The 12,224-nt window shown below is 47.0% G+C and overlaps 1 protein-coding gene across 5 annotated transcripts in view; it reads right to left on the bottom strand.

Annotated features, from left to right (window-relative positions):
* The window catches only part of DIS3L2 (DIS3 like 3'-5' exoribonuclease 2), a 211,185-nt gene that overhangs the window by 79,008 nt on the left and 119,953 nt on the right, over nucleotides 1-12,224 (bottom strand). For all 5 annotated transcript variants that reach the window (XM_081910808.1, XM_081910811.1, XM_081910809.1 and 2 more), the window contains one exon: nucleotides 9,465-9,544. In XM_081910808.1, coding sequence (XP_081766934.1) covers nucleotides 9,465-9,544 — 80 coding nt within the window. The remainder of the gene's footprint in view (nucleotides 1-9,464; nucleotides 9,545-12,224) is intronic.

The following is a 12,224-nucleotide window of genomic DNA, read 5'->3' as shown; positions in this document are numbered from 1 at the left end:
TCATCTTGACTTGTGGGTCGCGTATTGCTGCTTCCGCACATGCGTGTGACGTCATTTTGAGCGTCTGCGCGTGTGCGAGCAGCGAAACCCGGAAGTAACGCTCTCCGTTACTTCTGGTTTGCCACGGAGCACAACCCGAAAGTGCTCAACTTGAAGCACATTCAAACCGAGGTATGACTGTACATCCAGCAGGACTATGAGATGCAGAGCTCTGAAAGCAGCTTGAAAGACTATCACCACTACAGAGTACGCAATTAAACCTTATTTTAAGTCCTATTTCAAGATCTGAGCCATGCTAACAGGCATGAAACAAGGATGCCATCAAGACAGAGACTTGGTTTTCCAAGGCTAACTTTAACCTCTGTTGACAAGGAACGGCTGTGGCTCAACAGCAAGAATTCTCCTGAAAGCATTCAAGCACACCTCAACTTTTCTCATATGGAGTTGGGGCCAATCCATCCTCAAAGCTAGCTATGTTTATTTATCACTTCTATAGCTGCTGAAGGCATTCACCAAGGTACCCAGAGTTTGCCAGTAGGAGACCATGGGCCCCTGAAATCAGCTGGCGTTCTGAAGGCCGGCAGCCCGGTCCCTCTTCACGCCAAAAACCATGCCAATTCATTGTTCAGGGCTTTATTTGGCTTACATAAACCTTCCTTGCCTGGCCGGGGGCATTCTGGTTTTCGCAAAGTGCCAAGGAGCGGAACGTGAATTGGCGGCTTTGTTTACCAGACCACGGTAAAACTGAATGTCACAGAAGGCAGATTCAGCCAAGGGACATGGAAGAAGGCAAGCCCATTCCATCCACTCAATGTCCCCCCCCCCAAAAAAAAACCTGAACTCAACAGTTACCAACTTCCCCCGCCCCTCACTCCTTTTGACATGAAACACTGAAGAAAAACACAGCGAGAACAAAACACCCAAAGAGAACCCAATGTTCTTGGAGTGTCAGAATCTCCAGGGGTGAGCCTCCAAAACAAAGAAGGGGGGGGCGTGTTTAGAAAAGGTCAGTCTCTCCAGGGCTTCCCACCAACTTGACCATCAAAAACGCACTTCCTCATAGCATCTCAAGGACAGTTTCCAAAATATCTTGCTTGGTGCGGAAGACCAAATGGCACCTTCTCCATTTCGCATGCAGAAACGGATCGGAGCTGCAGCTGAATCTCACTTCCACACTGTGGGTGGAATAGCATCTTCCAGCACACCTGAGGACCACAGAGCTCTATCCTCCAGCGCCCCTGAATCTAATGCCCGAGACAGCTCTCTACCCAATGGTTGGGCCGGCCTTGCTCCAGGTGGATGGGAAAACAGAGCTCTCTTTTTTTCACCAAAGGAGGGCTCACTGGGAAAACATGTTCAGAGGAGGCTCGAGGAGCTCCGTCTCCTTGCGCCAGTAAATGTATACACACCCACCCACTGAAAGCACATGGAGGTGGCCACAGAATTCCCAAGCCTAACCACGGACACATTACTGGAGCATATGCGGAGTTCCATGTCAATGAAGCTTCTCAGTAACAGATCTCAGTTTGCAGATACCAGGAAACACCTTTCTCTGAGTGATTCCCGGTCAAATCAGACAATTCGTACCTGGGTGGGCAAACAGCCAAATAGCAGGTTAGCTTCTTCTGTTCTTTTGATGAAGGGCAGATAAATAATGTTCATAACTAACAGAGGTGTATGTGGGTAAGTCACTCTGGAGTTTTGCTGTGAAGCACTGTTGATTTTTATATTTATTTAGAAGTTTGTACACTAGTATGTGCAAGCATCTGCACAACTCCGCCTCAAAAAGCAGAGTGCAAAAGAGGACACAATCTGAAATACCCCCTCTCCTCCCACTTCGGCCTGGATTAAAACGAAAACTGGGCCTCACAGGAATCACTTTTGCATGCTCACACACAGGCGTGTCACCAATTTTTCTGCGCGCGCACACACACACACACACACACACTGAATGACGACCCTGGGCCAACGTGGCTTCTGACTGTCCCCTGATCCCCAGAGTGGCTCTTTGAGAGGGATGAGGAACTAGATCGGGAGGTGGAGGGGAGATGCAGTAGGGGTGGGATCAGCCATACACACTGTGTGTGAGCGCAAAGGTTTCCTCCTTGTCCACGCAGCTCTGCATAGCCCAGCTGATGATCAGCAGCAGACCGAATGGAAAGTCACCAAATAGCAGAAATGAAAGTGGAGCTGAGGACCGTGCCTTCGAAAGACGCATTTTCAAAGTTTTCCATGAGGCACTGGAAGCCTCTGAAGTGGGAGTTGTACTGGGGGAGGAAGCCCCAACGCCGTGCATTACAAAATTAAAAGCCTGATAGGGTTACGTGCGTGTTTTGTCTGCAGCAGCTAATAAATCAGGCATCCAGACTCCTAAATCCCATTATGAAGCAGCATTAAGAGATATACTTCACATTGCAAAACAAGAGGTGTATAGTTGCTCCAGCTCTATTCGCCAGCACCTTAAGCCTGACAAATAATTTAGATGTGGGACAGGTCTGGCCTTTGAAGCCTCTGCAGAGAGTGATTTCCACATGCTCCAGCCAGCTCAAAAGCATGGGTGCCAAATGGACATAGGTAGAACATATGGCTGAGGAACAGACAGGATGCGGGGTACCCTGCTGTGAGCACAGAAGTGAGGTGCGCTGACTTGTGCTAAGGATGGGTGCTGAACATCCAGATCCTGCCATTAGCCAGGCTGCAGGATGCTTCAGCCAGATCACTGCTCTGTAAATAATAATAATAATAATAATAATAATAATAATAATAATAATAATAATAATTTATTATTTATACCCCGCCCATCTGGCTGGGCCTCCCCAGCCACTCTGGGCGGCTTCCATAAAAACCAAAAATACAGTAAAATATCACACATTAAAAACTTCCCTGAACAGGGCTGCCTTAAGATGTCTTCTGAATGTCAGGTAGTTGTTTATCGCTTTGACATCTGCTGGAAGGGCGTTCCACAGGGCGGGCACCACTACCGAGAAGGCCCTCTGCCTGGTTCCCTGTAGCTTTGCTTCTCGCAATGAGGGAACCGCCAGAAGGCCCTCGGCGCTGGACCTCAGCGTCCAGGCAGAATGATGGGGGTGGAGACGCTCCTTCAGGTATACTGGACCGAGGCAGTTTAGGGCTTTAAAGGTCAGCACCAACACTTTGAATTGTGCTCGGAAACGTACTGGGAGCCAATGTAGGTCTTTCAAGACCGGTGTTATATGGTCTCGGCGGCCGCTCCCAGTCACCAGTCTAGCTGCCGCATTCTGGATTAGTTGTAGTTTCCGAGTCACCTTCAAAGGTAGCCCCACGTAGAGTGCATTGCAGTAGTCCAAGCGGGAGATAACCAGAGCATGCACCATTCTGGCGAGACAGTCTGTGGGCAGGTAGGGTCTCATCCTGCATACCAGATGGAGCTGGTAAACAGCTGCCCTGGACACAGAATTGACCTGTGCCTCCATGGACAGCTGTGAGTCCAAAATGACTCCCAGGCTGCGCACCTGGTCCTTCAGGGGCACAGTTACCCCATAAAATATGTCACAGGCTTATGAAGTCGTGGCGCTCAGGACATGGGCTGCTTCAGAAATGCCCCGAGGTGCTTCCAGGTTGCCATGAATGAAAATGTAAGCAGCTCTTCCTGGAGACGGATGGAGCAAGCAGCATCAAAGCAGGACCAGGGGAAGGTGGAAGAAGGCCAAAAGGAGCACAGGCAGGGTTGAGGGCAGGCACGTCAACAGGCGCCACTTCACTCTCCCACATTGGTACTGACTAGCCTCTCCTTTCTGAGACAGCCCCTGTATCCAAAGAGAAATCACTCAGACCATGAGCCCCTCTAGGGCAAAACAATCCTGCTCCCTTTCCCTAAGAAGGGGCATATACTCAGCACATTCTTGGCTGCTACCAAGTCCAACACCTCCCATGCCCCACACCATGTTCAAATTGGCTGGAAAAAAATAATATCCCTCGTTTTGACTATTCTGTGTAAAAACGCCCTCGTTTTCACATTTTCCCAGCAATCAGAGCATTCTTGAAATGTATGTGCTCTAAATTTCAATTTTCTGGGTGGCTTGGAAATATCTTAATCATTTTGTAGTACGCTTTGGGTCCCCAGTTTTGAGATTTTTCTGGCAATTGGGTCATTCTGGGCTGCGCATGAGAAGGCAGGAAGTTGCCCATCTGTGCAGCACTGCTCATTCCTCCAAGCTTCCTTTAGAGACTAATCCACGTTCCCTCCATGGACCGCAGGATGCTTGTATCACTCCTCTCCCACCTGAAACTCCTGTTCTGTTCCTGCCCCCGCCCTAAACTATTAAACTGCCTCATTCAGGCTTGCCCTCAGCCTGTCCTCAGGCCTCTTTCCCAACACAAGGCTGCAAAGTTCAAAATAAAAAACCTCGCAGAAAGAAGACAAGCAGCTAAGAAAGCCATATCCAAGAGGCAAGAGTGCTTCTGTTAAGATCAGATTTCTCTCTGTGTGTGTGTGTGTGAGAGAGAGAGGGGGGGGGGGGGAATATGACAGCTCTGACAAGGGGAGAACTTTTTGAATTTGGCTGATGCTAGAAGCCCCCACTCAACATCAAGGCTCTCAGCCAAAGAGATGAAGAGAGAAAGGACAATTTCTGGCAAATCACACCTCAAGCTGCTTTTATTACTATTCCATGCTCCATTCAAGAGGCTAATTCTACCAGGAAATTAATACTCATTGAATTTACAGAGATGGGAAGTGGCACCCAACAGCCTTCGCAAATTGGAATCCTTCTGGGTGTAGAGGAAGTTAATCCTGTTCCTGGAAGGAAAGCCCTGGGGTCGGGAGGGCGCAAGTCCTCCATTGAACACTGCTCAGGTCGTGCATGTTGCTTGGTCTTTGGCCTCTGGAGATGTTCCAGGATGCAGGGCGCCAGATGTGAAACGAGTTCTTAGCTCAAATACTATTTCAGTAAAAGAGGCAGGCAAGGTCTCCTTGAAGCTCTGAGAACCTCCCTGGAAAATTTTGCTCTGATTTGGTTTTGCAGTCTCTGGAGAAGACGCATTAATGCCTCTTGTCCACGGGGAAAGCGGCTGTGCCCTGGCTCTCACCCTCGGACACCGTAGTCAGACTTACGGCTCGAGGAAACCCAAAATCTTTACTCAAGAAATAAGCACACTGTTAATTTTGGGAAATGATATACAATGAGCTGAAGAAAAGGTTCCAATTAACATTTGTAAAAAAAGCCCAAAGCTTTCTTGTTAGGGATTGTAGGAAAAGACCTGCCAAGGAAATTAAAAAACATTTTCATGTATGCGACAGCGGCGGCAAGAGTCTTCATAGCACAAGGATGGAAGAAGGAGGAAATCCCGACTAAGGAACTGTGGCAAGAGAAATTGATGGACAATGTGGAACTGGCAAAATTGACACATAAACTACATGACAAGGATAACTGTGACTTTAAAGAAGAATGGGAACCTTTTACGAAGTATTTAAAGAAACAACAAAATCAACTGGACTCCTTGGCAGGTTTTGAATAAACACTCACAAATTCTTTATTGGTAACATAAGGTAAAGGTAAAGAAACCCCTGACCATTAGGTCCAGTCGCGGACAACTCTGGGGTTGCGGCGCTCATCTCGCTTTACTGGCCGAGCGAGCCAGCGTACAGCTTCCGGGTCATGTGGCCAGCATGACTAAGCCGCTTCTGGCGAACCAGAGCAGCGCACGGAAATGCCGTTTACCTTCCCGCTGGAGCGGTACCTATTTATCTACTTTCACTTGACGTGCACTTTCAAACTGCTAGGTTGGTAGGAGCTGGGACCGAGCAACCGGAGCTCACCCCGTCACAGGGATTTGAACCGCCGACCTTCTGATTGGCAAGTCTTAGGCTCTGTGGTTTAACCCACAGCTCCACCTGCATCCCTTATTGGTAACATACAGATAGATAAATTGAGGATCTTTACAATTTTATAACATGCAGAGAATAACATGTGCTGAGAAACCAGAGAGAGGAGCTGAGGGAAGTCTCAGGGAGGGGTGGGAGGGTAGGTTTTTTCTTTTTTAGGGGGGAGGGGGAAAGGGGGGAATGTGGATGATGTATTTTTGATAAATTGTTATGTTGAAATCCCTAATAAAAAATAAAAGAAATAAGAAATGAGCACACTGTTTCAGCATCAGTTCAGAATACTGGGTACACCTCTGCTTGGGGCAGCGAGGGAGCAGGGAGTTCAGAGGCCAGGGGTGGCAGCAGCGCCTACCCAGAGGATTCTCAAAGAGAGGAGGCTGAGGGAACGCTCCACAAGGGAGGGTGTTTGAAAGAGGGTGAGGGGCTGCCAGCTCTGCTGGCAAGGGGGGACCTAACTGGGCTCCTGAGCCCCACAGGGGTGCCGCAGAAAGAAGGTAGTTGGTCAAGGGAGCCGTGGACTCAAAAAGGTTGAAAACCTCTGATCTAAGTTGTCACAGATTCCAGTCCCAGATTTTCCAGGTTTCAAGGATGGAAAGTGCAACCCGGTATTAACATTGGTAACCAGAACCGACACCAGTCCGGGGCTAAATGGTGAATTGGCCTTTCACAGCAGCCTCCTAAGACATTCCTCCGAATGAATGAATGAATGACTGTCCAGCAACAGGATGAGGACATGTCTCCCTCAATTGAATTAAGCTCTCAGCCTGAGATTTTGCTCAGATACAACCTGATCACTTTGACAAGCTGGGTGCAATATGCAGAAATATGTGGGCAAGCAGCCTTTTAAATTAAACACGACAGAAATATTCACCAGTAGGAGCTACACAACGCAGCAAGCATTATTCGGGAGAGGGCATGCGGCGAGCTGTCATTCAAGACCAATTCCTAACTACGCAGATGCAGAGACCTGTTTCCAATCTCCGTAATGTACTGCCAGCACTCATTTTCTAACGACAAAACGCAGGCCAAGGAAGCTGCCACTGCCCTGGCCATCTTGCAGCACTGAATCAACCATCCCAGGAATTCGGACGTCACTTGCGGTACCTCTGTGGGTTTCTCTCCCCTCCATATTCAATTGCACCCCCATCACGGCTGCATCCTGTTATCCAGCCCCTTTGCCGAAAGGGCTGCGCCAACTGCTGCGACGCTACCAGCCGAGTTTGACATTGGCATATTAAAGCTCAGAACAATTTCAGAGCAGGTTAGCCATGGGAACACCTTGCCTTGCACTTCAGTCCTTCAGCAGAGATGCTTGATTCCTTGCTTGCTTGATTTATTTATTTAAATTTATACACTGCTTGATTGTACTACAACAACAACAACCCTCAAAACATAAAGCAGTAAAATCAAGCAAAATTCACAACCCTACTTTAAACCATACAAAGGTTAATAAGGAATGGGGGAAATTTATAATTTATCTTAAAAATCATTGTAAACAGTTAAAATCATTAGCAGGATTGGAATAGCACTGGTAGTTTAATGGTGAGTTTTGGATATAATAGAGATGCAAAAGATGTGGATTATTATAAAACATGCAGGAGGAAAGGACTAACAACAGGACCCACAAAGGGGAGAAGGGAATTTCAGGAGCTTCTGTGGAATCTTTTTATGACGTATGTTGGACATGCGATTGTAGAACTTTAATTTGAAAAACCAAATAAATAAATGTATAAATAAAATAAAATACTAAAACAGATTAAAATTGCCCCAACTTTCTAAGCGTCTGAATTCTTACAAATGCAAAACGGGTACAGGACCCTCAGCCATCTGAGTTAAGTTCACCATTAGATGGAACAATACTTAAAACTGGAATCAGGAATGCACTTTATTTCTGCGTCCTAAGATGCGTCTCCTGGAAGGAACTGCAAGGCCTGGAGCTGAGCATCTAGGAGACCCCACTGCCTCATCTCTTCCATTAACAGAAAGGCCTCGTTCCATCTGCCTCTGCAGCCACGGGTTTTATTTACTAAAATAAAAGGCCAGCAACCTTCATTAAAGCTTTGTAACAATGCAGAGGCAGCGAGGCAAACATGACGGCTTCCCATTTTAGTTTATTAACAACATAGTCACTGCTTACCTCATTTCAAGAAGTTCCCATCACTGGAAAGTGACTCAGCCCAAGTGGAAAAGAAGGAGAGAGCTTTTCCAGCTGCTTCCCTGCCATTCTAGCAGCACCTACTTGAACCTCACACCACGTCAGATCACTGGTCTGCCTGGCATTTGCCTGTCTATAAGCAGCCTTCCCCAACCCAATGCCCACTCCAGATGTTTTGGGCTACAACTCCCATCACAAAGTTGCTGGTTGGGGCTGTGGACTGAAACATCTGGAGGGCAACGGGTTGGGGAACACAGAGTGGCAGCCGGACCCAGGCTTTCCAGCAGGAGTCTTTCCCCATCCTCCTTAGGGACGCCAGAAATTGCATCAGGGAACCTTTTGCATACAAAGCACATACTGAACAAAGAGGAGATGGGAGACAATGAGCATATACAGGCAACTCCTAATGGACGTGCATCCAGTTGATGTACAATCGCACATGTACACATCACTTCGAACCTGGAAGTGACTGTAAAAATGGCAAAAACAGCCCTAAGAGAGCCCAGAAAGGGCAAATAGGCACGAAAACAGTGCCTAGCAATCCCACAAGCCTTTGCAAGGAAAATCCCAGGAGCAATTGCACTGACCATTGAGGCCTGTGGCAAGTTGGAATTTGAGCGATTGTGGTGGGGTTTGGCATCTGGTAGTCTCCTCCAGCACCATAATTGATGCTTCTGAATTCTGGTGCTGGAGGAGACCCTTGAGAGTCCCATGGACTGCAAAAAGATCAAACCTATCCATTCTGAGGGAAATCAGCCCTGAGTGCCAACGGGAAAGACAGATCCTGAAGCTGAAGCTCCAATACTTTGGCCACCTCATGAGAAGAGAAGACTCCCTGGAAAAGACCCTGATGTTGGGAAAAATGGAGGGCACAAGGAGAAGGGGATGGCAGAGGATGTGATGGTGGGACAGTGTTCTCGAAGCTACCAGCATGAGTTTGACCAAACTGCGGAAGGGTGTGGAAGACAGGTGTGCCTGGCGTGCTCTGGTCCAGGGGGTCACGAAGAGGCGGACACGATTAAACAACAACAAGTGCTGCTGTTTTTTTCTAGGGTTGCCAGGGGTCAGAGGGTGTTTGCAGGCTTTTCCAATGGTGTTTCAAATACACGCAATTTCCCGTAAATACACGGTGCCTTGGAGTGTAACGCCCACGTAAATTGAGAGTTGCCTGTACACACAAGGCTTCCTAATAATCAATCAGCTCAATGGCCAAGCTAACCTTGGACCGTGCACTCTGACCACTAGTGGCTCTCACAAAGGACTCTTGGCAGAGATCCTTTTAAGCAGGGCTGCTAGGGTGTGAACACAATTATCGTTCATCCACATAGGGTCCTGTTCAAGTTCTTAACGCCCCTGATGAGCTACATGTTTGAAGACACACAGCAGCTGCTACAAATGGACATCCATGTGCACAGACACTAAAGTGACGTAGAAAACGCATCTTACCGTCCGGAAGTGGCTTGCAAGACAAAGCGTCGTCAAGGTCCCTGGCGGTTGACGGGTCAATGGTGAAGATGCATTCTTGCCTATCAAAAACAGGGAAGAAACAAAGAAAACTCAGCACCCGGGGCAGCAAGTTCATCTATTTGAAAACCAGCTTCTGAAAGGGGCATGGATGTTATAGGAGGTGGACTTTTGGTCTGGTCCAGCAGGGAAATTATTAGGTTCTTGTGCTTTGTTCAGATCACATGTCTCCAAATTGAGGGATAGTATATCACCAGGGCTGAGCTGTGAGCCAGGAAACTTCAATTCAAATATTGCCTCCTCTGCTATTTATTTAGAATCATAGAACTGAGGAGTGGGGTGGGACCCCGAGGGCTGTCTAGTCCAACCCCCAGCAATGCAGGAATCTCAACTAAAGCATCCATGACGATAAATAGGAGTAGCTGGGAAAGCTTAGTAGGTGGAGCATGAGACTCTTAATCTCTTTTTTTTATAATAATATTTATTTAAAATTTGTTTGAACAATAAAAAACATACAGAATAACATAATATTTTCCAGTATCCACATTTCATTCTCATCATTGGACTTCCTCACAACTCTTGTTCCTGCATTCCAAATTCTTAAATTTTGCCAGCAATTTATTAACTTGTTTCAATTCATGTAGTGTAATTTTCCAATATTAAGTCTCAAATTTTAGAAAATTTAGATCTTTCTTTTGGAAACTTAGTTTTAACATACTATTAATCCAAAATTTGTCTTTTCTTTCAATTGCATTTAGATTTCATATTCCTTATAACTAATTTGTTGGAACCGTGTTATCTAATCTTACATCTTTCTTAACATTCATACAATTTACAATGTTTTTGTAGATAGTCCTTAAATTTCTTCCAATCCTCCTCCACCAGTTCTTCTCCCAGACTCTTAATCTCAGGGTCGTCGGTTCTAGCCCCACGTTGGGCAAATGATTCCTGAAATGCAACTCTACAATTCTATGGTCTGCAGACCACTTAATAACAATAAAGAGATCACTAAGTGGTTTACCTAAAGTAATATAAAATATTTATAAGAAAGCATCTATGAAATCAACACTTTAAAACCAAGAAGAGATTACAGTGGTACCTTGGTTCTCAAACGTAATCCAGAAGTCCGTTTGACTTCCAAAATGTTTGAAAACCAAGGTGTGGCTTCTGATTGGCGCAGCCCCCCCCCCCGAAACAACAGCCTCATCAGACGTTCGGCTTCCAAAAAACATTTGAAAACTGGAACACTTTCTTCCAGGTTTTCAGCATTCGGGAGCCGAAATGTTTGAGTACCCAGGTGTTTGAGAACCAAGGTTCCACTGTATAAAAATTATCATAGCATAGAACAAGCATGCATAATAAAATGGCATGCCGTGAACCAACTCCCTCCTCAGTCCCTCTGTCTGTAGCTTGGGGCAACAGCGCTCGCCTGTCAAAAGCAGTGTATAAATTTTACTGCACCTACAACACACACATTTATTTATGTATTTCATATGAATAGCAGGTGGGGGCTCTTTTGCCAATTTTTATTTGTTCATGTTTGCCCTTCACATTTTATTGTTGTTGTTAGATTTGCATAACCTGCCTCGGGCTTTAGGTTATGCAGCTCTAGAGCTAGCGAGAGAATTCCTCTTTCATGTGCTCGGAGACCCGCTATCCGGTGACAAACCGACTGCAGCTATAACCTGCTTCCACAGATACATATTCCTTCAATTAAAAACCCATTAATGAATGGAATTTCAAAAAAGCAACCGCATTCCAAGATACACTGCTTACATAACGTCTCGATTTACAGTCTTCGGCAGAATCACGTCCGAACGGAGAGGGAATGCCCCACTCATGCAAGGGGTCCCACGTGCCCTTATCAGGCCGAATTAGAGCCTGGGGCACTGCGACTGTGACCCCGGACGCCAGCCCTCCGACACTTTGAGCTCGGCCGGGCAGATGACGTGCAGCGGTAGACAGCAGGGAGCTTAAAACAACTGCTCTTTTGTGCTGACAGGTCTTAAGAGAAAGGATTAAGGGCTCCTCGAGAAACCAGAGGCCGCATGGGTTTTGTTTCAATGGAACAGGTCGCTTAGTCCAGCTGTTTGGTGCTGCAACCGCAAAGCCCTGCCACCCATCGCGATCTGTAGCTGCAGGCAGTTTAGAAATTAATAGGCTGGCAGCGGCAAAGGGCCTGCGTTGGAAATGAACGGAACATAAATACGCCTGTGCCAGAACTCTCAAAGCACATCGAGGGAAATGTAGCAACAAGCAGGCGCTCCGCTTTGAGACGCTCGGCCAATTAAATCTATTAGCGAGGTCAACAATGGGGCCCCGGTTCACGAGAGTCCATGCCTGCAGGGAGTGCGGTATGGAATCCCAGCTCCGGACCACTGAACGCCCAAAACACATCAGGCCCCCTTTTTCTCCTGTGCAAGAAGGGAGAGGCAGCATGCAACAGATCTGCTGACGGACTTGCAGGGCTGAGTTTACGGCAGCTTATTTAAAGCATCCCTGGATGCAGCCTTCATGGGCTTGTTCGCAATTGTAGCCTACTCCATCCTGAAGCCTTATAGGGTGCGGGAGGCCAAGTTACAGGGAACCAGGCAGAGGGCCTTCTCGGTAGTGGCGCCCGCCCTGTGGAACGCCCTCCCATCAGATGTCAAAGCAATAAACAACTACCTGACATTCAGAAGACATCTGAAGGCAGCCCTGTTCAGGGAAGTTTTTAATATGTGACATTTTAGTGTATTTTTC

This window comes from Podarcis melisellensis (genome assembly GCF_964234715.1).
Source record: "Podarcis melisellensis genome assembly, chromosome: 5".
NCBI lineage: Eukaryota > Metazoa > Chordata > Lepidosauria > Squamata > Lacertidae > Podarcis > Podarcis melisellensis.
Note: the sequence above shows the minus strand (reverse complement) of the source record. Positions and strands in the feature narration are given on the sequence as shown.